Consider the following 25,629-nt stretch of genomic DNA (forward strand, 5'->3'; position numbering starts at 1 on the left):
GAAAACAATTTTTAGAAAAAAAGATCAAATGAAATTAGCTTGACATTTTGCGCAATAGAAGCAAGTGGGAAACATCAAGATTGCATCATTTGCATGATCCAACAACAATCATTTATGAAAAACGGTTTTTATGTTAATGCACGTTTATAACTTTAAAAAACTCAGATTCATTCAGTGTAAAAACGTTCTAGATGTCCACTAAACGAGGGCGCATATCAGTTTTGAAAAGTGTGTGTGTGGTGGGGGAGGGGGGTGGACTGGATATCCACCCTGAGGACATGTCCCCTCCGTCGCCCTGGATTTCCGCCCTTGCCCGTAAGGAAAGATGATCAATTTACTATTCCAGTTTGCAACAGGATGTAAAGGTGAACCAAACTGAGTTATTTCATTTTTGTTAGCTGTTTCTGTTTCTAAACTGTTCTTTATAAACATTAAGTATTATTAATAATTGTTACTAACACCTCTTTAATTTACATATAATTTTGATTAATTAGTTTTTACTTATTCATGCAGTGATTTTATGTCTTAATTCATGCCAAATAAAGGAGTTAAACTTCACAAGCATTCGTTACAGTACAGCACTCTCAAATTTTCCAATTAAATGGCATTAATAAAATAAAAGAAGTATTTTAGGCCACTCATTTGAATTTTACAACAAAATTAAAAGCGAATTAGCGAAAATTCGATATGCTTGCAAGTCATAGATGATGTCACATGACAAGTTTATATGAACACTCGGTCCCGGGACATAACATTTACTGCGCGATATAATAAGACTTGAATCTTGATTTCCTCGACAAATTTGGATTATCGAAAGAACGAAATTCGTTGATATTCGCAGCATTCATACATTCACTGATTGGGTTTATTTCGGGCGACTCCATATTATTAACGCGTTTTGACTCATACTGGATATATTTTGTTTTGCTGGTCATTTATTTCAAAATGAAGTTCAGTTTTTGTGCAGTTTCGATGATATGGCCGCTATATTATGGTATAATTATGTCCTAGATGGTGACTTACGAGAGAAATAGTAACTTGCTGATACACGAAGATCATATAAACTGTTAAACATATTATTTATGAAACAATGAGGTTTTAGATACATGCCAATCTTGTGCAAGGACAGAATATCAATAACTTAGCTTTCATATTTCACGGTAATGACTACTACAAACATTGAAGAAATATCGAAAAGTGAGGCAATAGTAAATCATGAACGATATATTGACGTACCCAGAGGCTGGAATCGCTGTTTGGAAAATGGAAATATTGTCTATTTCAGGTGAGAATTTGATTCAATACTTTTAATACCTGTATATCATGCAATTTGGCAATAATAGAAGAGAGTCACCAGCAACATGTATGTAGATTGTAGCCAATCTTCCTCGAAATCCAATGCGAACTTCCCTTCTTGGTTTTAAATGATGAAATACTTCAATACACAATGATGTCGGTATCTAAGATTGAACTTTAGAAGCAATTTATGTTTTGACAAGCTTTCATATACTCCGCCTGTTGTTATTTAAGAAGTAGCTGAGTCCAAAATGGATTCCATTTTATACAATTTATCAACTATGTTCATGATTTGCAATTAATAACTAGTTCTCCTTATGAACATAAATGCAGCATCAGTTTTGTAAGTTTCTGACATAGCGTATTTTAATATTTTTCTGTTAAAGGTCATACTAATTCAATTTTAAAATAAGATCTTAAGATTTTGATAATTTTTCAAGTATTAAATTAAGTTGTTTTTTGTTCAAGAATCAAGTGATAAAATACGAAGAAAAAATTAATTACATAATCAACAATGCCTTACATGTATATATTTCACATCTACTGTTAAATTGACAACAACTTTAGCGAGAATGTAATTTTGAAGACATAAATGTTATATTTATATTGGTTATATTGTTTAAGACTTGTATCAGTTTTGGTTGAATGTTTTAATGGCTTGGTTAAAACTTTTATAAAGTTTAGTTATAGCTTGCAGAAAGTTATGACATACAATAATGATTTTTTTAAGAAATTTGTATTTCATAAACATGGGTGAAATAGGTTGTGTGAAGAAATGACATTAAGTTTGGAGTAAGTCAGATTGGAAGTAACTTAGCCTGCTTTAAAACAATCTGTAACCCACTTTTAACAATTTTGTTTAGAGATGACTCAATAGTGTGACTCAGGGATAGGATGATTCAATTTTGTAGTACGAAATTCATGTATCCTTAATTAATAGTTTTATTTAAAATAACATGAAGTATTGCTTGATGAAGTACAGCAATCTCATAATGAAATAACATTGTAGTGAATTAAGATGTATAAGACTTTGCTTAATCTTTGCCATTGTTCAAATGAAAATATTAAAACTGTTTTCTCATATTTATTTCTAGTCCCAGCCAAGTATGTTTGAAATCAAAAGAGGACATAGCCCAATACTTGGTATCTGACAAGACTTGTAAATGTGGAATTGATTGCCCTCTATTTATTGACAAAGTATTTGAGTTTGATGCATCCATTTTAAGTCGTCATTTCAAGCTTTCTGATTTGGAGAAAAGCCATAATAGTCGGTGTAAGGAAACTATAAAAGCTCAATGTACAATTGTTTCTAAGGTTGAAAACCTTTCTAATGACCTTTCAAATGATGATGTGAAGGTTTTCAGCAAACCACTTGTTGTGAGGAGGAAAGCTGAAGTGTCAAAGAAAAAGAACGAGTCGCCAAAATTGCCATTGTTTGAAAGCATTTTGAGTGCACCAGATGCGGTGAATTTGCGTGCGCAAGGTACAATTTGCAATTTTCATCATCATTAACAAATATTGTCAAATATTGTATGTCGGTACTGGAATGTATTTTAAATTGAACTTAATAGGAAACTCTATACTTAGACATTTTTGACAGAACAAGTGAGCTGTGGGTTGCTTTTTTATTTTGAATAACTGAGTTAAGCATTGCATCTCACTAAAGCAATATTTTTAGGTGTGCCCAACCAAGAAGTGAAGTCTAAAAAAACAAAAAAATCTGTTTCACAGAAGAAAAAATCATGTGCCTCTCCAGCGTTAGACACAGGTGTGTCAAATTTTGTTCCACAGACATCTGTGTCCCAAACAGTTCAGCTGAATAGTGATCATTTTCACGCTCATGGTCAACATGTTGATGCAGCAACTTATCAGTTTTCATTTGTACCAGAAAATTTACCATTTTCACAGAAAGATGGTTCTTTCGCATTTCCTTCCAGTCAATTCAATGCAACTTCCTTTCTGGCATCTCTTTCGTCTGCTACTACAACCATCTCCAGTCAAACATGTCCCAGTGATACAAGTAGTTCTCAAAAACCATATTTACTGAGTCCAAAACAACCGGCATTGCTTGCTACGCACAATCAGTCAAATAATCTTGTATACTTTGCAAATAGTGGCAACATTTTACCGATTTCTAACCAGAATCCGATGGTCAGTTTGTCTGGTGCTTCCATTAATATGGTACCTCAAGTAAAAACACCTGAAGCCAAAGAAAATCCCAGAGACGCAAGTATGTCTAAGCCAGGCTATCATATTAAGAACAGAACGAGGCCAATTATTTTGGGTCGCTCCGCATCGTCGCGTCGCAAAACAAATCCACAAGACTTGTCACAAACATTGCCTAACCAATCAATGAATTCTCCATCAACTGGCAAGATTGATTCAATTCCGTCTGTTAAAATTGATAAACAAAAAGAAGCAAACATTCCAGAAAAGCAGGTGGATCCTTTCAAACAGCCTCTTCAATACTGTGGTATACTATTACAGCCAGGAGTTGTACCTCCAGTTCATCTGCCAGGAGCAAATGCTATGCCTAATGCTACCAACACTGCTGTTGTAGAACAAAGTCCCTATGTGTACACATTGCAAGGATTGCCTTATGCTAGTAATGTTTCAAATTCTGTTGTGGGGATGACATCAAACAATGTTGTACCATACTTTCTTGGTTTTGCCCAGCCGGGTAACCCACCTAAACCTGTTGCACCAAATCCAAATACGCCAGGGAAAGATCCTATCTCGAGTAGTTCTACAACCAATACACCTGCAATAGCTGCGGCGTACAGTGCTTTTGTTTCCATAGCACCAGCATCAGTGACGAACTCAAGTTTTTCACAGCAATTGGTAAACCTGGTGAGCAACTATAACAACCCATATTGGCAACATCTTCTTACTCAAGGTGTAAATGCAAACACATTGGCATATCAACTGTCAAGTCTCGGCCAATACCCTTGTGCGCGTACAAGTTTGCCTAATGGGAAACCATCCAGTGGAAGACGTTCAAATTCCGCGCATACTAAAGTGACATCGTCAACCTGTAGGTCTGGCATCTCAAGCTCTGGAGTAACAACTTCAACTGTTACTGGTTTATGCCGTGTGACTACAACAACAAGTGATGTAACTTTGACTGTCACGGCATCATCTCCAGTTTCTACAACACGTCTTATTTCTAAGGTCAGAGGGTCAACTGCTACTGGTAGTTCAATAAGTTCCGGTGAGTCAATTTCATCTAGTGGTGGCACTACGTCATTTGTTTCCTCAGTCAAATCAACATTTAGTAGTGGTAATTCAACAAGTTCCGGTGAGTCAATTACATCTAGTTGTGGCACTACGTCATTTGTTTCCTCAGTTAAATCAACATTTAGTAGTGTTTCTGATGGTTGTAAGTCGTCTGGGATAGCAATATCAAAAAGCCAAGCCATTAGCAAAACTGTTTCCACTCAGAACTCGGTATTTACTGAAAATCCTTTGTCTTGTGAACAAGTTGAATCTCGATGTGAAAATGCCTTAAATAAAATGAATGCTTCTGCTACAGCCGGTATCGATTTGTCCAATGGTGAAGGTATATCTTGCATTGCAATTACTGGCAGTAGTGCAAATACAACGAGCGCAATATCTACTTTTAGTTATGGCACGCAATCTAGTTGTATGTCTACATCAACTTTGCGAAAGCATCAAGTGGGGAAAATACGAGCAGCGTCGTCTTAACTTCTAGAGATGCAAATATGTCGAGCTCTTGCGTAGCGAGTGCATTAAGTGGTACTATTACATCAAGTTTCACTTCTGCACCTAGTTTTACCAATACATCCACGTCCATATCGACATCAACATGTATGATTGGATCCAGTACTGCAAGCGCGTCCATTTCTGAAGTCTTGTTTACTGTGAAAAGTAAGTCTGGTGATTTCATCAAAGGCCCTGCCAATACCATCACCAGTTATGCCATTAGTTCCTCTCCTATACCGGCCTTGAGTGGCCTCAATACTAGTATCACTTGCAACGATGGTAACGTTGCGTCAACAAGTGTCACTGAGACCACGGAGTATTCAACTGCATTAAGTACTGTCACCAGTTGTGCAAATGCTGAAGTCAAAAGGGAACCTTTTATAAGTACCAGTACTGTCACCAGTTGTGCAAATGCTGAATATGAAAGGGAACCTTTTATAAGTACCAGTACTGTCACCAGTTGTGCAAATGATGAATACGAAAGGGAACCTTTTATAAGTACCAGTACTGTCACCAGTTGGGCAAATGCTGAATACGAAAGGGAACCTTTTACAAGTACCAGTACTGTCACCAGTTGTGCAAATGCTGAATACGAAAGGAACCTTTATAAGTACCAGTACTGTCACCAGTTGTGCAAATGCTGAATACGAAAGGGAACCTTTTATAAGTACCAGTACTGTCACCAGTTGTGCTAATTCTGAAGTCAAAAGAGCACCTTTTATAAGTACCAGTACTGTCACCAGTTGTGCTAATGCTGACGTCAAAACAGAACCTTTTATAAGTACGAGTACAGTCACCAGTTGTGCTAATGCTGACGTCAAAAGGGAATCTATTATAAGTACCAGTACTGTCACCAGTTGTGCTAATGCTGAAGTCAAAAGAGCACCTTTATAAGTACCAGTACAGTCACCAGTTGTGCTAATGCTGACGTCAAAAGTGAATCTTTTATAAGTACCAGTACAGTTACCAGTTGTGCTAATGCTGACGTCAAAACAGAACCTTTTATAAGTACGAGTACAGTCACCAGTTGTGCTAATGCTGACGTCAAAAGTGAATCTTTATAAGTACCAGTACAGTCACCAGTTGTGCTAATGCTGACGTCAAAAGCGAACCTTTTATAAGTACCAGTACTGTCACCAGTTGTGCTAATGCTGAAGTCAAAAGAGCACCTTTTATAAGTACCAGTACAGACACCAGTTGTGCTAATGCTGACGTCAAAAGTGAATCTTTTATAAGTACCAGTACAGTCACCAGTTGTGCTAATGATGACGTCAAAAGCGAACCTTTTATAAGTACCAGTACTGTCACCAGTTGTACAAATGCTGACGTCAAAAGGGAATCTTTTATAAGTACTAGCACTATCACCAGTTGTTCTATTGCTGAAGAAAAGAGCGAATCATTTATAAGTACCAAGCATCATGTAACAACTTCAGATACGCAGCTCAATGAACTATTAATCTCAGAACCAGATATCATTTTCAATGGGACTACATCAGAATTTAATAATACTTTGCTTGGTAAAGAAGGTGGTAAATCACCTAACAAAGTCTCTGATGAAACAAGCGATGCAATTTCTGAAAATGACAAAAATGAGATTTTCTCAAAACATGATGCATCTCCTGCGTTACGTTCCAGAAAAGAGCCACGTGGTTCAGGTATGTCACAAAAGTACCCAATATTAACCGAAGGTTTGCCTTTGGTCGAACATATCAATAAATCACCCACTTTAGGTACCGAAAGTTTTGAAATTTCCAAAGAAGATATACATATTAGACATGTTCAAGATATGGGTGATGATATAATGATTAACAAAAGCATGTCTGAGACAAAATCGGTTAATACTGCCGTCAATGATGTTAAATTATGCACATCACCCACAAGTACAACGGATATACATTCTGGAGTACTTTTCAGAGAAGACGAAACAGCGAATGGAAATACCGACAATGTATGTAACAATGCTGTTAACATAAAACCTGAAATCTTTACTGAAATTTATGATGAATCTGATTTGTGCGTCAATGATGATCTGTCGTTAAATTCTGATATAAAATTAGAACAGGAAGTTTGGACTGACCCGAAAATCAAAGTTTTAGAAGGCGAAATTTCTCGAGTTGATCATGTTTCACTTACAAATAAGGACAATCAGACAAAGGAATCGACTATATTAGTGAGTGACTGTTCAAAAAAAGACGTCGTTAATGAAACAAATGTTTCCAACGAAACTGATGTCAAACCAAGTTTGAGAGATGAGACTGAAATCGAGAGTTCAGCCGATTGTGCATTGACGTCGTTTTTTGAAGAATCAAGTAAAAATGTTGATACAAAAGCGGATGATGTTAACTCTGAAGATCATTGCGTAGACTTCATTATGGAAGAAGGTTCAACAAAAACTGATAAATCATCACTAAGTGACAATAAAGAGATAGAGTCGACTAATTTCAAAGAATCTTGTATTGATGGAGAAATAAAATCGATAACTGCTCCTGGAGAAACAGAATATGAGAACGTTGAGAAATCTTGCGTAGATTTAAATGTAACAACAGAGTGTGGGAATGTTGACGAGGGTTTTGTAAATGCTCATGGACAAACAGAATCGGAAAATGTCGAAAAATTTTGTGTAAATGATGCAACACAGGTGGAATCGATAAATTTAGAACAATCTAGTACACTTGTTGCCGTGCAGGCGACAAATGTCGAAGAACTTTCTGTACATAGTAAAGGTGAAACACAGTCGACACTTCTGGAAAAGAATTGTGGGTATGCTGTTACGGAAACAAGCTCAAACAGTTTTCAAGAGCCTCGTGCGAATTCTGTAGTTGATGGAGACTGCCACAAAGTTGAAAATTGTATCAATACTGATGCAAAATTGTCAAATGTAAATACTTGCTCAGGTGAAGACACAGAAGCAAATTTCATTGATATGAAACCATTTGCTTTCAGTCAAACGGAATCGAACTCTGAAGTTAAGAGCTCTGATACTATTGTAAATGTTGATTCAAGGACGCGCTATGAAAACGGTGGTGTCGATGTTAACTTATGCACGAATGAATTTTCGAAGTTGAGTGAAGATTGTAAAGTGTCAGTCTTGAAGCAAGAATCTAACTCTGGTTCACTTGTACAAAATAAAATGGACGATAAACATCGGATAAAAAAAAGAGTAGTTCCGGAGGCATTGGAGTTATCAGACTTTATCACAACTAAACGAAAATGTGTTCGAGATAGAATGACAAAGAATCACGACAAAACAAAAATAGGATTGAATGAAAACGATGTTCAAAATGGAGACGGTAAGTACTTCTACTGAGATCAAGAAAGTAGTTTTTGATGTAAAATATAAAAATCTGAATGTGTTTTGTATCTAACATAAAGGAGATAACAGCTCAAAACAAGCTAGTAATAAACGAAAGGAAGAAGTTGAAAGTGCAATCCAGTTTACAACTGGTGACATTGTTTGGGCACAAGCAAGAGGTTTACCTTCATGGCCTGGGAAAATAGTTGACGAAAGAGATGTAGCGAATGGCAAAGCTGCCGCTGCTGATACAGGAAAGGTAATTTTTCGAATATTTTGTTTCAGAAACAAGAAATATAAAATTTTCTTTACGAGACTTTTCAAGTATTTTTCTAGTAACATAAAGTCTATAAGTTAAAGATTAATGTGCACTAAAATCTGCCGTACTTAATTTGAATTATTTTTGCATTTACTAACTACAAAACTTAGGATAGTTCATTTGAGCCAGGCTGGCCCGCTATACCGGACTAGCCCGGCAGTAGCGAGATCTTGCCTATAATAGTATTTACATATAATTTCAAATTTTGATTCGTATCAGAGGCTGTCTGGCCCGTCTTACCGGGAGGCGGGATCTCTGCATAAACGGGTTCAAGTGAAAGCGCAAGGCGGACCAAACATCGTACTAGTGTGCATGCTCATGAAATTCAATTCGATTCAAAATGGTAGGCAAGCAAAAGAACAACATACGGTGTACCATAAAATTATGTTTAACCTCACTGAGTTTCTTTTAGCGTATAAAAGTAACCTGAACCCGGCAAAGTGGGCCATCCCTGCTCATATGAACTGGCCCTTACTTGACTTCAATATGAAAGAAACGTAATTTTTTTAGACAATTACTGAACATTATGAAATACACATATGAAGACATTAAACAGGGTGTGATACAGTTTTAAATACGACCAATACTTTCGTTTTTTAATGTGCTTACCGATTCCCGAAATCTTGTGATTATATCAACGCATTAACAGATTACAGTCTAGGGCTGCACAAACTGTTATAACTGTATTGTAAATTAGTAACCTTGGATTGACCATCGGCCTGACCGTCCTACCGGTGTTTCGATATAAATTTTTAAACATGACTACAGTTTCTGAATTATAGACATTAATTGTGAATCAAACTTTTTTTATTATTTCAAATACGATTCTAGGTAACTCCTAATTCATTCAACTCATTGCAGCGTGTGACGTACGCTGTGCAAGATAATTGCATTATTTTATAATTATATAAGGCCGGACAATTGAATTGCAACAGTTTGAGCTACCCCACGATATCATTTGTGTAATACAGACTGTGTCGATTTCTATATACCAACATTTGCATGTGAGGCATTGATAATCCCTAATACTCAAAAAATTCACATGTAACTTTTTTATCCCTATTTTTGTTTGTGTTGGTCAATTTTTCATTGGATGAATTTTGTTAGAAACAAAAATTTTTTGTGCATGGAGTATATTGCCTAATCAAAGCAATTCAATTACCGTCTTTACTTCATTTAAGAAATAAAAGATGTTTACTGTGCTTGCACAGGCTTATGCAAACCGAGGAGACCTTCGGGAGAACTCGAGAGCAGATCAGTGCAAGCCAGAGACAGAAGGTCGAGGGTTGCATATGATCGAGAGTTCTCACAACCGTCTCCGAGGTTTGCATAAGCCAGTGCAAACACAAAAAACATCTTATTTTTTTTATAAAATAAAATAATGCGAAACATTTTAATTTTTCCTCAAGATATATATTCATGATTGATTTGCAAATTCTCTTTGACTAATTGATTGTTTTGATTGATTTGATTGGTTGAGCTCAGATATGTTTTGCACTGGCTAATGCAAACACAGCTCTAGACCAATCAGCGCACGCGTTTCATTGTGTTTATTTTATAATTAGAAATGGGTGATGTGGTTTGGTGATCATACTTTCAGTCAAGTGGAAGTTGATAAATTAAAAACTTTAACTGAAGGTCTGAAAACTCTCGATGACAAAGGCAAAAAGAAAAAACACAGGTTTGCTTCATTTAAATGACATTTTGTTTTTTTCGTATAAGTTACTTTTGATGTTTAATGTTTTCTTCAATAGAGGGAAGAAGACCCGGGTAGGATTAGAGCAAGCCATTGGCGAAGCTTTAGAAGAGCAAGATCAGGTTTGTTTTTATGTGATATGACTTTGCGGCAAATAAGGTGATTAAGCATTGCATAATCATTACATTTGTTAGAAAAAGTGGAAGCAGTTGTTCTAGCAAGTAGTTTTTGTAATACATTCGCAATGTATTTTGCATGCATAGGCAAAGATATTTACAAATTACAGCGCAGTTTTATTTAATATTGACAACTGCTTATTTGAATGTTTTACTTTCATTTTTACGCTTATGTCAAGGCATTTGTGCGAATGTTTTCCTTTATCATAATTTTCATTTACGTAACTACGATTTTATTCTTCGGCTGTTGGATTTGATTTTGTGTAAATGAACTACTTTCAAATTTACCGCTAAGACATTGACTATCTAACAACATTGTCGTGGGTGTCTATTATTGTGATTCGCATATTGAGAGAAAAATATTTCTTAACAATATTGCTCGTTTTTTGTAGAAAGACAGACTAAGAACCAGACAAGGTACTGTACAAGTGTCTTGTTCATTTGTCTTTTTTACATAGGAATTTCTAGTCAGCAGTACTGCGTATAGTAATTATTGTATGATGTAAACATATCGTCTTTACCTTTTAGTGACTCACATTTGATTATTTATTAATTTTTTCTGTTGAAAATTTGCCTTTTTGTGTTTGAAAGCCTGCCGCAAATTCTTGGATAAAGATTGCCTTATATCAACCTTTTGTCATTCTTAGGGTCCAAAGCAAAAAAGAGAAGATTCTAGTAGAATCTATTGATGTTTCCACGGTTTCTATTCTGTTTTCCAAATGAGGACTTAACCTGTTTATGTGTCATTTTTTTCTGTAATATAAATGACAATTATGCTGTAGTTTATTCTGTTATATATATATATTAATGTATATAGTTATTTTAACGAAATGAATTTAGTATTTGAATGCATTCATGTGCTTCATTTTTAAAGTAACTGTAATATGAGTTGAGTTGAATTATCCATTATGAAAACTTGCAACTAATTTATAAAGTCATCTTTACTGCATCAACTCCCTCCTCTCCAATGCTCCAACACTGCCATTTTCTTCACACACCATTATTCCCTTTGTTTGAGGTAGATTGCTACACGATCCTGTTCTTTCAACCCCAGTTCCTTCCACATTTTTAATCTTCGACCCTCTGCTTCTTTTTCTCTTCAACGGCTTCTTCACTTCCTGCTTCATCACATTTTTTTCTTCAAAACATGGCCATAACAACGTAATTTAATTTGTTTCATAACTGTCCGCGTACTTGTTCTCACTTATTCTTCTCAATTCATCGTTTCTAACTTTATCAAGCAGTGATACAAAGAACATTTTCCGTTTTTGTACTTTTATTTCTACTTGATGAAAGGACAAAAAGGACGAGAAAAGCATCGTGTGCTAAAACCAGCAGTAAACTTTCGCCAAACTATGTCTTGTTTATTGCTGCCTCGTGAGTTTTTCAAACACTTCAAATTGAACTTGTCCTTCGGACTCGTTCAATTTTGAAAGTCTTTGAAAAACTCACTCGTGCATGATTTTCCTAAATTGCACTCGAAACGATGCTATTACCTATACAATTAAACACATGAAAAAATTCTCAATTCTGATTGGTTAAGAGCAGTGCAATTTATCGCAAACACCAGGCCAGTGCAAAAAATCGAAACACCGGTGCAATTTATTTTCGAAAAATGTGCTCCTGATTAGTTACTCAAACAAAGAAGTGATCTAAGAGCCAATCGAAATAAAACATTTGAAAAGCGGTAAAGTTTAGTTTTAAGTAGATTTTCTTTGGCAAACGAGTTTGAAGTTCATCATTTTAAAGATGTTTCTGAGTACAAATATTACACCTTGTTCTAGCGGTGTGTGTGGAAACTATGGTGTTGTGAAAAGTAATATCCATATAACATTCTTCAAAAGTAATATCCGATGACAAACTCACTTGTGCATGTTTTTCCCAAATTGCACTCTAACTGTGCTATTACATATACAAATATCTTAATTTTGTTACGATTTGATGCCGTTTATTTTGTGGTTATGGTCGAATTTTTCGTTTGTGGCCTAAATCTCTAAATTAGATTGACCGTCTGGAGTTTTGCGTAATACATAATTTGCTATTATTACATCATCGTTGTCCGCGAGCTGCGGGAAGAGTGGGCTCCATCAACAGTTCAAAGTCAAACCACTAACTGGTACGATTTCTTTATAGTTTTTCAAAAATCCCTATATTTCACCATCATATTTGTCTATATATTGCATAAAGAAATGGCCCGTGTCGGTACATCATTTCGGGACGTTTTAAAATCATGGAAGGTATACATGCCGTTGTCTTATTTATGTTTCTGTTTAACAGTCATTGAACACTAAGAAATCTTTAAATATAGTGAATTCTGACCAACCACTGTAAAATTTATTTGTTTTTATAGATCTCTGTCAAGAATTTCAATTGTACGTCCGTTAGATCTCAAGCAACAGCTACATCGGTTAGTTACTTAGTTTATCGTAAATGTTATATTGTTTGTTTTTGTAGTTTGATAGTTGTTTTGAAATGTTTGAAGGATTTTAAACCGTGTAAGAAATCTGTGCATTATCACAATTATTTGAAATACTGGTGTATGGTTTGGATCTTGTACAAGAATGCTTGATTATATATTTAAACTGAAATGGTTTATGGTTTTAAATTGTGATTGGTTTGTGAAGTTGTTGATTGATTTTAAAAATGATCTTTGATCAGAATGTAATTTGCAACATTTAGTTATTGTCTTATGACAAAGCTTACCCATTTATAAAAACATTTGATCAGACCTGCTTCATGGCAACAAGACTGAAAGATATGAGATTTGATGTGCCTGTTAAATCTATTAAAACAACAGTAAAACATTATACTTTTGTACAGAGATGTGTTATTTTGTGGTTGTTTTTTATAACAAAAAATATAGCATTTCATTCATTTGAATTCTGCATATCCTCCGAATTTACGTCCATATAGACAGCTTGTGTGCTTGAATTTTACGAAAATGCATGCTTAGATCAAGTTCTCTTATGATATATTTAGAGTTTGAAGGATGTTATGAAGGCAATTGTTCCAGAAAAGCAGAAAGAAGTTGCAGAATTTAGAAAAGAATGTGCTGATAAAGTTGTTGCGCAATATAATGTTGATCAGGTATCTAATTATATAGATTTCACATTATAAGCCCTACTGAATTTTTGAATAGTGTGAGGATTCTTTTTCAGATATATGGTGGAATGCGTGGAATCATTGGCCTTGTCACTGAGACATCATTATTGGATCCAGAAGAGGTATATATTAAAAATGAGATATTTTTCAGCAAAAGTGAAGTTTTTTATGATATATTAACAGTTAAAATGAAGTATCAAGTCATTTACCAGTACTCTATAGTTAACTTATTTACACAATCCATAGAGATATAGTCTATGGATGGTAGTCCTATTAAACAGGTTGCTTTTATCAAAAGTTTAATCTCAGAATGTAAAAAACTAATTAGAGCAAAGTTTTGTTTTTAATGTATATATATGTAGTTTAACAAATCTAAGATTGTTATATTTTTGTTTTAGGGCATTCGTTTTCGAGGATATTCTATCCCAGAATGCCAGAAGGTATGTTGTAAAAGGATGTCTTTTAAAATGTTGACTTTTTAATTTGTACAAGTGCAATTAATATCATACCTATCAAATGATATTTTATGACTTGTGACATGAAAGATCATTATCTATGCTGATGAACTGAAATTTTTAAAGCTTGTTAAATTTCGTTTAAGACAATGCAAACATTAAGCATTATTTTATTTCATCCCAACATGCAAATGCCAGTTGAAACTTACAATTTTTTCTTAAAGGAACTATGCAATATGAATATTTGCAATCAATTTCTTATACCTGATTCTGAAATATTTCAGCTCTTATCTACAGTCGAAGGTGGTACACAAATGTTACCTGAAGCCATGTTTTGGTTGCTAATCACTGGTAAAATACCTACAACTGAACAGGTAAATTTTTACAGAGTTTTGGACCATTCATGTGTAATACTATACATGCATGAAAGATATCATTGCCTATAAAATGTAAGAATGCAACATTCCAGTGTGAAAATTAACGGTGTGCAATGTGCAATTTGCACATCATTTTAGCTAAAATGAAAACAATTGCATATCACTTTCTCAAACAATATGCAAAAATCAGCAGTTTTAATGAAAAACACTGCTGTAAATCATATGTATTTTTTCACATTTGAAAATGTTAATTTAGCAATTAGCGCTTTATAATAATTAATGTAATATCGATTTGATTATGCCTATAAAGAAACACTTATGTCAAAAAAATTGCACATCTTTTTTTCTGAAATAATTCGCACACTGCAACATTGTATTCTTAATCAATGGCTTGCATCATGTTTTAAGTCTTTCAAACATCATTGCTCTATGACAGCTTTATTCTTAACATTTAGCCTTAAATAGCAATTTGGTTTGTTGTTTTTGAGGTGAATTTGCAGTGACTTGTACCCATTTGGCCATTCCTAATATTTTTTGACAACATCAACAAATGAAGAGAGCTCTCTATGTTTATGTTAAATGTGAAAGTGACCATGCTGTGGTTATACATATTTTAAAGTTCTTACATTCAACAGAGCGTGTAAATTCTTTTGCATTTCAATTTGCTTCATTATGTGGGGGGTTTTTTGTCTTGCAGGAATATCTTCACACTGACAGTTATGTTGTTCCTAAACATTTGTGATCGAAAATATAGCAGTTGTATATTTAAAATTCATCTCAAATTATAATTCTGTCCCACAGCATGTATCACCATATTGCAAAATTTCTTTGTTCTAAGGAATTTATTTTATTTTCAATGAAATCATGCATGAAAATTCATATCAGAGATAGCATTTTCTTATGAGCACAGTTCAGTAATACTCAGTTCATTTATTTCAGGCAAAGTCTTTGTCCGATGAATGGGCATCTAGAGCAGATCTTCCTCCACACGTTGTCCAGTTATTGAATGATTTTCCCTCAGAACTTCATCCTATGAGTCAATTGAGCGCTGCAATTACAGCAATGAACTCTGAAAGTCATTTTGCAAAAGGATATGGTGATGGCATAAAGAAAAGTGAATACTGGGAGGTAATTGCTGCGTCTAGATCGTACTAGATATCTAGTGTGTAACTGCCTAAATTCGTGGATGATTTCTTTTTTATTCAACTATATTGTGACAGTGTACGGATGACCATCCCACTCCATGCTTGATTTGAAACATGTCTGCTATCTTGTTTGCACATTGTCAATGTTTTGATAAAAACTTTCTTTTAGTTTAACAGATGAGAATGTAAACATCAATGGTAAATATATGCGCGTTTAATTCATTTTCATTTTGCTAGTATACATTCGAAGACGCTATGGACCTTATAGCTAAACTGCCGACCGTCGCGGCTGTTATATACCGCAATGTATACCGGGATGGCAAGGTTGCACCCATAGATCCTCAAAAGGATTGGTCAGGAAATCTGGCAACCATGCTGGGTTTTGATAGCCCTGAGTTTTCCGAAATGCTACGAATGTACCTGGCAATACATGTTGATCATGAGGGTGGTAATGTGAGCGCTCATTGTACTCATCTTGTTGGTAGTGCTCTGTCAGATCCATATCTTTGCTTTGCTGCTGGAATGAATGGTCTTGCTGGACCTCTACATGGACTTGCTAACCAGGTATTCATGATAGTCGAAAGTTCAACATTTGAGATTAAAGTTCAACATACGTACTGCTGTAATATTCAGTCGTCAATGACTCTGATTGCATATTTACTCTTACCACGGTGCATTTTGTCCGTCACCAAACCATTGGTAGCACAGAAAGGGAGAAGGTTTTGCAGCAGTGAAATTATAATGATTACAGTTCTTTCATACGCAATTGTAGATTTTAGATTTTGGTACGAATCTTTGTAGTTCAATGGTTTTGAAGTTTTTGTGTCTTTCCTTTTAAATCTGAGAGGTGTTTCTCTTAGTACCAATTTGAAACTTTTTGTCTGTCTTCGTTAGTTTTTTCACTCGTCATGCTACCAATATCATGATGTATTTATTATTTTAGGAAGTTTTGATTTGGTTAACTAAACTTGTGGAAAATCTAGGTCAGGACCCCAGTGAGGAAGAAGTAAAAAAATATTGTCTTGAATCTTTAAAGACTGGAGTAAGTACGTCTACCATGCGGTAATTAAAGTAGACATAGAAGCACGATTGTTCCGTTAAACAAATTCTTCTATGATTTTGTATTAAATATTTTTATAAAGCAGAATTTTAGAAGTTCAAGTGTATCGATATTTGGATACAAACGGCCATACACCAACTTCTTAATTGCAAATCGATTTTTTCTTTGTATTTGTTCCAGACGTGATAAAATATCTTATTTTTTTTAGGTTATCCCTGGCTTTGGACACGCTGTCCTCCGTAAAACTGACCCACGATACACCTGTCAAAGAGAATTCTGTTTAAAACATATGCCTAACGATCCTTTGTTCAAAGTTGTTAGTAAACTGTATGATATCGTTCCTGACGTGTTATTAGAACAGGGAAAAGCGAAAAATCCATGGCCCAATGTCGATGCTCATAGTGGAGTACTTTTAACGGTACGTACGTGGATCAAATTTTCAGTGATGTTTTTCATGGCCAAGGCATTTGGTAAAATACGATGTGTAACAGTTGTTCATATGAAAATGCACACCTTCAAATTTAATGAAAGAGGTCTCTTGATTCCTACTTTCATTTACATGTAATTTTCTTTCAATAGTACTACGGCTTGAGAGAAATGAATTACTATACAGTCTTGTTTGGTGTATCTCGAGCGATTGGTGTTATGGCATCACTGGTGTGGGATAGAGCACTTGGTTTACCCATTGAAAGACCTAAAAGTATTACTACAGAAGCCTTGAAAGAAATGGTTCTCAAGAAATAACACTAACCTTCCTTTAGGATAAAGTCCAAGAAATACCTGAGCTTCTCACCAACATTTTTATCATAAATAAATTGGTCACAAATCATCTGTACTATTCCGTATTAAAGTAATTATAGCACCATAAATAAATCACACAATTGTTGATTTCCTCCACTTTGCCTTTTCTACTCTCCTTATCAATGATAATAAAAAATAATTTCTCAAACTTAGTCCAGTTTCAAACATTTATCATTTTAAATTCATTAGATGAGCATATATGGGAAAAATACAGAAAGCAAAGCATTTAAAGTTGGGAAAAAAGAACCAAACCATTTGAAATAGAAAGATTACATACACAACTTTTATATAAATCTACTATCTTTGATTGACTGTTGTGGAAGTAATAAGCAAGCAAATAGTTCATAGTTTAAATCCTCTCCATAATTTTACATGTAATATTTTCCAGCAGTTGATATTCATATTCAAGCTTTTGTCATAGCATTACTCAGAGAAAATTGCCATGATTTCAGAATCACGATATATATGATAGTCCTACAAAAAGACACAGACATTTGAAAATAAAATTACACCAAATTTGAAAAAAAAGCTTTTAAAGTGAGAACACAACAAACCTTATCTTCAAAAGTAATTTTTGTGCCACCATATTCTGGGAGCAATACTTCGTCACCTTCTTTAACGCTCACTGGGATTACATTACCATTCTGAAAAAAAACACTTCTCAATTATGTAACTCTAGGTAAATTAACCAAAAATTTTCAATACACAGAACTGTTTTAAGTGCAATATTTCTCAGATTTTTATTGCAATTAATGTCATTGATTGCAACCACATACATTATCTCGGCTTCCTGGACCAGTAGATATAACAGTTCCTTTAAGAACTTTTCCCAAACTTTGCTCAGGTAAAAGCACTCCTCCTTTAGTAGTCTGGAGTGAGAAAAAAATAGATTGGATAGTTTAATTGAGAAAAATTAAGTAGGAAAATTCAAAGGTAAGTTCCATTGCACTAACAGTTTCTGGCATAAATTTCTCAATAATGACACGGTCAAGCAGTGGACGTAGTTTTTGGATAGCTGAAGCCTAAAACAAAAAAATGTATACCCATTTCTCAATCGAATAGTGCATTATGTTGCATTTCGTTGCTCCTTGTAATTGCAAAATGAATTCAGTAATATTTCAATAGTTTCACATTTAATTGCCAATAAAATTAGCCGCAACATGAAACATGATTTCAACTAATCCCATGTAAGAATAACTAGCCTCACAAGTTTTTTTGCAGTAAAAAATACAAAAGATATGGAGCGAATGTAAAGATAAGTCAGTCAGTATGATGATAGCTGTCGGTCATCGAACGAGCTGACCTTTAATAATTTCTTGATTTCTTGTTTAAATTTATCCCAGGTTAAATAATTATGTTAAAAATATAAGTGAATTTGATAGCGTAAAATAAAGTTACACTCATTTCTCACCATTTCTGTACAAAAATTTGTATCCGCCAATGGTTCTTTCCACGTGGAGACCAAGAAAGTACAATATTATAATTTATATTGCCATGACCTTGCGTAACTCTTTAATGAAATGACGAATTTCCATCATTCAAAAGGAAAGAACTTGAGTCAATATATTATAGTTTCAATAGATAAGTTTGTGTTTCAATAGATTTTTTCTTTAAAATGTAAATACAATATGTAAGAATAAATTTCTTCATCGACAGACAAAATAAATAAGCAGAAAATGACGAATCAAATAACACCATTTTGCAAACTATGATATAAAATGATAAAAAATTATGTTGAAAGAAAGCAGAAATACAACCAAAATCTTACTTCTTGTTATTTGAAAATTCAAATCTGGAGTTTGCCTAATGATGTCATTACGAGCTCGTTACATTTACAATAACACCAACTTTCAATGTATGCAATAATGGGTACGTGGTATTGCGCAATCGTATTGCGTCACACGCACAAGCATTTCGTCATTTTGATCATGATGCAAGCATGCACATGCAACCCGAACTGATCGACACCACGATTTTTGTGACACGTGCTCCGAGGTTTGTTCGTTTGGAACTGTAGCGAAGTGTGAGGTTAAATTTCTTCAAATTTTCAAACATCAGGTATGAATTCGTACTGTACAAGTTTTTGCAATGACTGGCATTCATTTATAAAATCCACAGATCGTTATGTGATGTTCGTTTATTATATTTGACTATGATTCAGCGATTAAAGCGCACATTGACGACAATCCTTTTCAACAGTTGACAATATTTAAGTATAACTTCAGATATAAATTGGAAATGTATTTGCCTATCAAGATTCATGGTTAGAAGTTGATGTTTTATTTTAATCTATTGTTTATTATAAAGTAATAACAGCGTACGCGATATAAGAGTTCGTGATGAGTTGAAATAATTTACATTGTTTTATAGTATAAATTGTATCTTGTTTTAAAGTACATTAAAAGAACAAATCCTTTATGATTAAGTGTCTGTGAAATACTTAAACATGAAGAATTTGCTTTCACCTACAACCATGGAAAAGGTTTTAACACACGTTTGCATCCTATACTGACCAGCACTTTTTGTGCTTGTCTGCACACGTGGTGAATTGCAACTTGCAACAACTTGCTGGGATCCAATTCGTAGCATTTATGTAAAACCCGTAAATATCGAACTAAAATGGCTGAATGGAACTGTTATAGAAATTAACATACTAATATTGACGTTTTTGCCAAAGTTGTTCGGATTAAACTTAAGGTACTGTGAAAAATTGTACAAAGAGATAATCAATATTCAGTATTTATTATAAACGAACTATTATTGATTCAGGGTGAACAATTTTATTTATTCTTTTTCCAAACACCAAAACTTACATTTGCCATGTGCGAAATTCAGGGGTGAACAATAAAGGGGATGTGGGGAGTTGCCATATTTTAACTGCTTTTGTCTTATATATATTAAAATTTGATCTATAAGCTGATAGAGCATGAAAAAGTTGGAGATTCTCCATGAAAAATGACACTAGAAAGGTTTACTCCAGAATGTAGACCCCCCCAGTTTTGGGGGGATATGCAACTCTGGCAAATTCATTAAAAAGAGGTATTTCAATTATTTGTGTTAGATAAAAGAGGAAAAGCCTGTTTGGAGTTAAAATATTTAATAATTAAAAAAAACATTGTGTAATTGATTGCCAGGGACATAGCAAAGTCTATGTTTTTAGGGGTGACTAATTAGCATCAAATATGCTGACAAGCCTCTCATGGCATGTTTGTGGTTTTGGACATATTTGCCAAAAAAAGAAATGAAAATTGCTTTACAGTTTATTGATAGGTTAATAATTAATTTTTGCCAACAGAATGATGATTAAGGTATTTGGCACTTCTTCTACCCCTGCCTTGCTATGCCTTTGTTTATTACCAATTATTCATGCATGACTATTGGCTACTTTGTTAGTCAATGGATCTCTAGTAAATCAGTGGAAATGCAATTGAATATTTTTTGAATTTTTCACTTAATACATATATTTAATAATCTAATAAACACAGTATAAAGCAACTTCCGAAAAAGCAAGACATCTTGAGATTGGAAAATATGCATCAAAACAAGACGAGAAGTGAACTGTAAATTTTCGACTTTATTTCAAAGTCATCCTCATTCTGTCTGAGGATTTGGTTTAACTATATTTCTTTAAATTGTCTCCGGTCATGGTTTTTAATAAACTCAGGATGTTTAATAAATTCTAGCGGTTCTAAGGGGTTCAAGGCATTTAAAAGGGAAAGGCATTAATATGTTGACTATCACCTTTCTAAGAACAAATGAAAACAAAGACTAAATGTAGTATGCATTCTGAGCCAAAATTGATGAACCTATATGATGATGATATTGTCAGCAAGGTGATGTTGTGGTGGGCATCTGTAAGAGACAATGTCTTTTATTTCAGAGAGGTGTCTAAGGCAAATCCATGCTTCAAGGGGAGTGTCTATAAGATACATTTGACGCATTTGTTAGATCATTTACCATATGAATCAATGTGCCAATATTTGAATCAAATTTTTAATTCAAAGAAATGCAATATTCCCTACTTGATTTTGGTCTACTGTTATGTAGTGTCCTGCCTTTGTTTTGCAGAATGTATCGTCTTCCTAATGTTTTACGCACTGCTGGCCTTTGCAAAAGAGTCTTGAATCCACAGTTAGCTGCATCTTTAAGTACATCAAACAGCTGTAATGCTAAAGAATTAAAGCTTGGTAGAGATGGAAGATCTGCTATGTTAAAGGGTGTTGAAATCTTAGCTGAAGCAGTTGCTGCTACACTTGGCCCAAAGGTAAAATTAATGTAATATTTTGCTATGACATAAAGAATTTTGATAGTTTGGTAATTACATGTTACAGTCATGTAAAATTGTTCAGTACAACATGGATAGAATGAATAGAAACCGAAATTAACAAACAAATTCATTGGGGAGCTATTTTTTGTTGTAATTGTAGGGTACATTTTCTGTCATGTTGAACTTTACAATTGTTACTTGAATGCGATATCAATTAGGGTCGTAATGTGATCATTGAACAATCATTTGGTGGGCCAAAAATAACCAAAGATGGTGTGACAGTAGCAAAAGCTGTTGATTTAGCAGATAAGTTTCAAAACCTTGGTGCTCGATTAGTTCAAGATGTAGCAAACAATACAAATGAAGAAGCCGGTGATGGCACAACAACTGCAACAATTTTAGCTCGACAAATAGCTAAGGAAGGTTTTGAGAAAGTTTCTAGGGGTGCAAACCCGCAAGAAGTTCGACGAGGTATGTTTATGTGATTGCTTTGGTTATTTGTATTATTTTGCTTTAGCCAATCTACAAATAATGTGAATATTTAGGAGTGATTTTGGCAGTTGAGCATGTTGTCAATCAACTAAAGGAAATGTCCAAACAAGTTACAACTCCTGAAGAGATAGCTCAAGTTAGTGATTTAAATAATGCTCGTAATTTGTGTGTTATCATGGAAATCTTACAACTTTAGCGCTTGTTCATTTCTATTATTCAATTAGGTTGCAACAATATCTGCTAATGGTGATAAGACTGTTGGTGATCTTATTTCTTCAGCTATGAAAAAAGTTGGTAAAAATGGAGTAATTACCGTAAAGGTGGGTATATCGGAAATATTTTGATGTTGTTAAACTCAGCTCTTGTTGCGCACTTACGTACAAATAGCAAAATTTGACGAATCTGTAGTTTTATTTCACACAAGTAACCGTTGTGGCAAACTATATGTGAGCCTTCATTCCAGCTTGGCAGCGTTGTATCACGTCAATGGAATTTAAAATTATTGAAAATTTTACCTTAGACACGCGCAAGTTTACATAGATTTTTTGACTGTCTTCATTTTACTTAAATCACTAGAAAGATAGGGAGAACATCTTTATAAAAGCTGCTTTACCTATCTTTATATGTTCTTTTGCAAAGTTAATGTTTTTAGTAGTTTTCGTTCAATTTAATTATTTAGCACAGAATATATACCATACAGAAAGGCCACTATTGTCGGAACCATTGATGTTTTTGGCGCCGCGCATGCTGCTACGCAACAAATTAACTTAAAGAGTGACCCTTTTATTAAGTATTCTAAGTATTTAGGCTGGGTTAGGTCTTTCTATTCCCCTGACCAAAAATTTTATGAGTAGAACTGGTCTTGTTTTTTCAATCATCAATTTGCACAAATTGTTCTTTGTTTTAAGGATGGAAAAACTCTGCAAGATGAATTAGAATTAATCGAAGGTCTAAAATTTGATCGTGGTTTCATTTCTCCTTACTTTATAAATACGACAAAAGGTAAGATTTCCGTTGATTGTTGGTGGGAATTATATCATAAATTTGACATTTAACTCTTCTCACATGCTTGGTATTTGGTGATTGGTTTGAATCGCGTTTCTCTTAACAACGGCCATGATATCATTCGCTTAATGTCAGCTAGACAAGCAGTGATTCGAAAATTTGTACATTTACGATTATGTGTCACTTACATCATGTATAACAGACGTGGAACAAGAAAAGAAATGCGTGCATTTCTGTCACAAACGTCATTGACATGATTGAATGTTAATGTATTTGAAGGACAAAAGGTTGAGTATCAAGATGCTTTGCTGCTCTTGTGTCAAAAAAAGATTTCGACCATTCAGCAAATTGTTCCAGCGCTTGAGTTAGCAAACACCTCACGGAAGCCTCTTGTTATAATTGCCGAAGATATCGAAGGGGAAGCGTTGAGCACATTAGTCATTAACAGGTATTATTTTCTCTCGAAAGAACTTCTTTCATAAACTTAAGATCATCCATAGAAGTGCTCTGGTCCTTGTACATCATTTTTTAAACGAGTTTGGTGGTGTGAATAGGGTTTTTATTCACATTTCATCAGGTTAAAGATTGGACTGCAAGTTGCAGCCGTAAAAGCTCCTGGATTTGGCGATAACAGAAAGAACATGTTGCAAGATATGGCAATTGCAACTGGAGGAATGGTAAGTGTTGAGTTTGAAATAGCATTTGCTAACATTGCTCATTGAGGTATAGTGTGAAATAGTCTGATTCTTATCATTGGTTGATATACTTAAAGGTTTTTGGTGACGATGCCTTGGATACAAAAATTGAAGACATTAAACTTCAAGATCTTGGTGAAGTTGGTGAGATTTCTATCAACAAAGATGACACTCTTCTTTTAAAAGGCAAAGGCAGCCAAGAAGATATTGATGCTAGATGTCGACAAATAAGAGATGAAATAGAGGAAACGAGTTCTGAATATGAGAAGGAAAAGTTAAATGAACGTTTAGCGAAGCTGTCAGATGGCGTTGCTATTTTGAAGGTTTGTAAGTTGCTACCCGGTTGCTGTATATAAAGCAAGGATATTCAACGATTTTCACAGTTATTTGTGAAAGACTAGTTTTGATGAATATGACAAATTTTTTTGGTAAATGACTGCAGTTTGATAACATTCACATAGATTTAGTTAGGTTTAATCTCACGTCACAGTTGATCATATTATATAATGTATCACTTTAGGTTGGTGGTTCGAGTGAAGTTGAAGTGAACGAGAAAAAAGATCGAGTGACGGACGCACTGAACGCCACACGTGCTGCTGTTGAAGAGGGTATTGTGCCCGGTGGTGGAGTTGCTTTGTTAAGATGTATTAAACAATTGGATGGTTTAGACGCAAAGAATGAGGATCAAAAAATTGGTATAGAAATTGTGCGACGAGCAATGCGTATTCCCTGTCAAACTATTGCTGAAAATGCTGGTGTCGAATCCACTTTAGTTGTGGAAAAGGTAAAGTTTTTGATTTTCTGTGTGGTTATTGTTAGCATTCATTTTTGATAACATGAATTGTAGATCACATAATCTCAATCTGAAAATTGTTATGCAAAGTTATTATTCCACAAACCTTTGCTACATTCAAACTTTTCGAACTTTGTTGTGAAGTTTCCAAATCAATGCAACTCCAATTCACAATTCCAAATTAATGCAACTCCATTCTGTAACAGATTTCGACACGACATTTTTTTCGAAAAAAGGTTTTTAAGGGAATGCCAAATAAGAAATGTAACTTTTTTTAAGTGCGATTTTTTGCTGTTGTAATTGAACCATTGCCAACCGTAGGTACTTACTATGGATCATAGTATGGGTTACGATGCAGCCAACGACGAATATGTTGATATGATGCAAACTGGTATTATTGATCCAACGAAAGTAGTTCGTACCGCCATTACAGATGCTGCTGGTGTTGCTTCATTGCTTACAACGGCTGAAGTTACAATTGTCGAAGCACCGAAAGAAGAAAAAGATATGCCAATGCCTGGAGGAATGGGAGGCATGGGTGGTATGGGAGGTATGGGTGGTATGATGTAACTGGAGAAGAATATATTGAGAAATATGCTGATGTGCTTTGATTATCATGCTAGTTCGAAATAAGTTTTCGAGCTGAACCAAATCTGCTTTGTTCGGATTTTCAGAAATATTTCAACTCTTCGAATAACTGAAAGAAACGATACTGGTTTCTTAATTAAATTATAATTTTGATAATTTAGTGCTCACTTAGTCATTTGTTAAAAATCAGCTGTTGCTTGCACATATTGCTAATATTTGCCCTTTTTTAAGGTGCTACAGGAAATTGCTTTGCGTAAAATACACCTGGCAACGTGATTGTTTATTGAACGTAATAGAGGTCAATGCTCAAATATTCCTTCACTCTCCTGTTTTTTACTTATCTTTGT

General features: G+C 34.5%; 4 protein-coding genes across 4 annotated transcripts; 3 read left to right on the forward strand and 1 right to left on the reverse strand.

Annotated features, from left to right (window-relative positions):
- The first annotated feature begins 773 nt into the window (after nt 1-773).
- Nucleotides 774-11,354, forward strand: LOC124440486 (uncharacterized threonine-rich GPI-anchored glycoprotein PJ4664.02-like). The gene is made up of 10 exons (XM_046990880.1): nt 774-1,285; nt 2,391-2,779; nt 2,975-4,994; nt 5,087-5,635; nt 6,085-8,309; nt 8,392-8,570; nt 10,196-10,311; nt 10,385-10,448; nt 10,895-10,919; nt 11,150-11,354. Exons 1-10 carry the CDS (start codon nt 1,164-1,166, stop codon nt 11,176-11,178), a joined length of 5,718 nt encoding a protein of 1,905 aa, XP_046846836.1. The 5' UTR covers nt 774-1,163; the 3' UTR covers nt 11,179-11,354.
- A 1,216-nt stretch (nt 11,355-12,570) lies between these two features.
- LOC124440207 (probable citrate synthase, mitochondrial) lies at nt 12,571-17,594 on the forward strand. The gene is made up of 12 exons (XM_046990533.1): nt 12,571-12,618; nt 12,690-12,739; nt 12,853-12,909; nt 13,482-13,589; nt 13,661-13,726; nt 14,003-14,044; nt 14,344-14,433; nt 15,376-15,564; nt 15,819-16,145; nt 16,525-16,623; nt 16,850-17,059; nt 17,221-17,594. The coding sequence occupies exons 2-12, from the start codon at nt 12,692-12,694 to the stop codon at nt 17,383-17,385; spliced, it is 1,401 nt and encodes a 466-aa protein (XP_046846489.1). The 5' UTR covers nt 12,571-12,618; nt 12,690-12,691; the 3' UTR covers nt 17,386-17,594.
- A 1-nt stretch (nt 17,595) lies between these two features.
- LOC124440208 (10 kDa heat shock protein, mitochondrial-like) lies at nt 17,596-18,935 on the reverse strand. Its single transcript, XM_046990534.1, has 5 exons — nt 18,854-18,935; nt 18,396-18,464; nt 18,219-18,311; nt 17,997-18,086; nt 17,596-17,916 (listed from the first exon to the last, which is right to left on the reverse strand). The coding sequence occupies exons 1-5, from the start codon at nt 18,854-18,856 to the stop codon at nt 17,866-17,868; spliced, it is 306 nt and encodes a 101-aa protein (XP_046846490.1). The 5' UTR covers nt 18,857-18,935; the 3' UTR covers nt 17,596-17,865.
- Nucleotides 18,936-19,385: 450 nt separating this feature from the next.
- LOC124440324 (heat shock protein 60A-like) lies at nt 19,386-25,595 on the forward strand. Its single transcript, XM_046990698.1, has 11 exons — nt 19,386-19,500; nt 21,511-21,706; nt 21,928-22,180; nt 22,255-22,337; nt 22,426-22,521; nt 23,110-23,203; nt 23,486-23,654; nt 23,784-23,883; nt 23,979-24,224; nt 24,422-24,685; nt 25,016-25,595. The coding sequence occupies exons 2-11, from the start codon at nt 21,512-21,514 to the stop codon at nt 25,262-25,264; spliced, it is 1,749 nt and encodes a 582-aa protein (XP_046846654.1). The 5' UTR covers nt 19,386-19,500; nt 21,511; the 3' UTR covers nt 25,265-25,595.
- Nucleotides 25,596-25,629: the final 34 nt, after the last annotated feature.

Source organism: Xenia sp. Carnegie-2017, unplaced genomic scaffold (assembly GCF_021976095.1).
Source record: "Xenia sp. Carnegie-2017 unplaced genomic scaffold, XeniaSp_v1 HiC_scaffold_2, whole genome shotgun sequence".
Taxonomy (NCBI): Eukaryota; Metazoa; Cnidaria; class Anthozoa; order Malacalcyonacea; family Xeniidae; genus Xenia; species Xenia sp. Carnegie-2017.

Excerpts from the sequence above, each read along its gene's own strand:
- LOC124440486 (XM_046990880.1), top strand. The coding sequence starts at position 1,164 with ATGACTACTACAAACATTGAAGAAATATCGAAAAGTGAGGCAATAGTA. Across the intron at positions 5,636-6,084 it reads AGGAACCTTTATAAGTACCA|TACCAGTACAGTCACCAGTT; the intron begins GTACTGTCACCA and ends AATCTTTATAAG. Across the intron at positions 10,920-11,149 it reads CAGACTAAGAACCAGACAAG|GGTCCAAAGCAAAAAAGAGA; the intron begins GTACTGTACAAG and ends TGTCATTCTTAG.
- LOC124440207 (XM_046990533.1), top strand. The coding sequence starts at position 12,692 with ATGGCCCGTGTCGGTACATCATTTCGGGACGTTTTAAAATCATGGAAG. Across the intron at positions 12,740-12,852 it reads ACGTTTTAAAATCATGGAAG|ATCTCTGTCAAGAATTTCAA; the intron begins GTATACATGCCG and ends TTGTTTTTATAG. Across the intron at positions 16,146-16,524 it reads TACATGGACTTGCTAACCAG|GAAGTTTTGATTTGGTTAAC; the intron begins GTATTCATGATA and ends TTATTATTTTAG.
- LOC124440208 (XM_046990534.1), bottom strand. Across the intron at positions 18,087-18,218 it reads GTCCAGGAAGCCGAGATAAT|AATGGTAATGTAATCCCAGT; the intron begins GTATGTGGTTGC and ends GTTTTTTTTCAG. Across the intron at positions 17,917-17,996 it reads AAATTACTTTTGAAGATAAG|GACTATCATATATATCGTGA; the intron begins GTTTGTTGTGTT and ends GTCTTTTTGTAG.
- LOC124440324 (XM_046990698.1), top strand. The coding sequence starts at position 21,512 with ATGTATCGTCTTCCTAATGTTTTACGCACTGCTGGCCTTTGCAAAAGA. Across the intron at positions 22,181-22,254 it reads CCCGCAAGAAGTTCGACGAG|GAGTGATTTTGGCAGTTGAG; the intron begins GTATGTTTATGT and ends GTGAATATTTAG. Across the intron at positions 24,686-25,015 it reads CCACTTTAGTTGTGGAAAAG|GTACTTACTATGGATCATAG; the intron begins GTAAAGTTTTTG and ends TGCCAACCGTAG.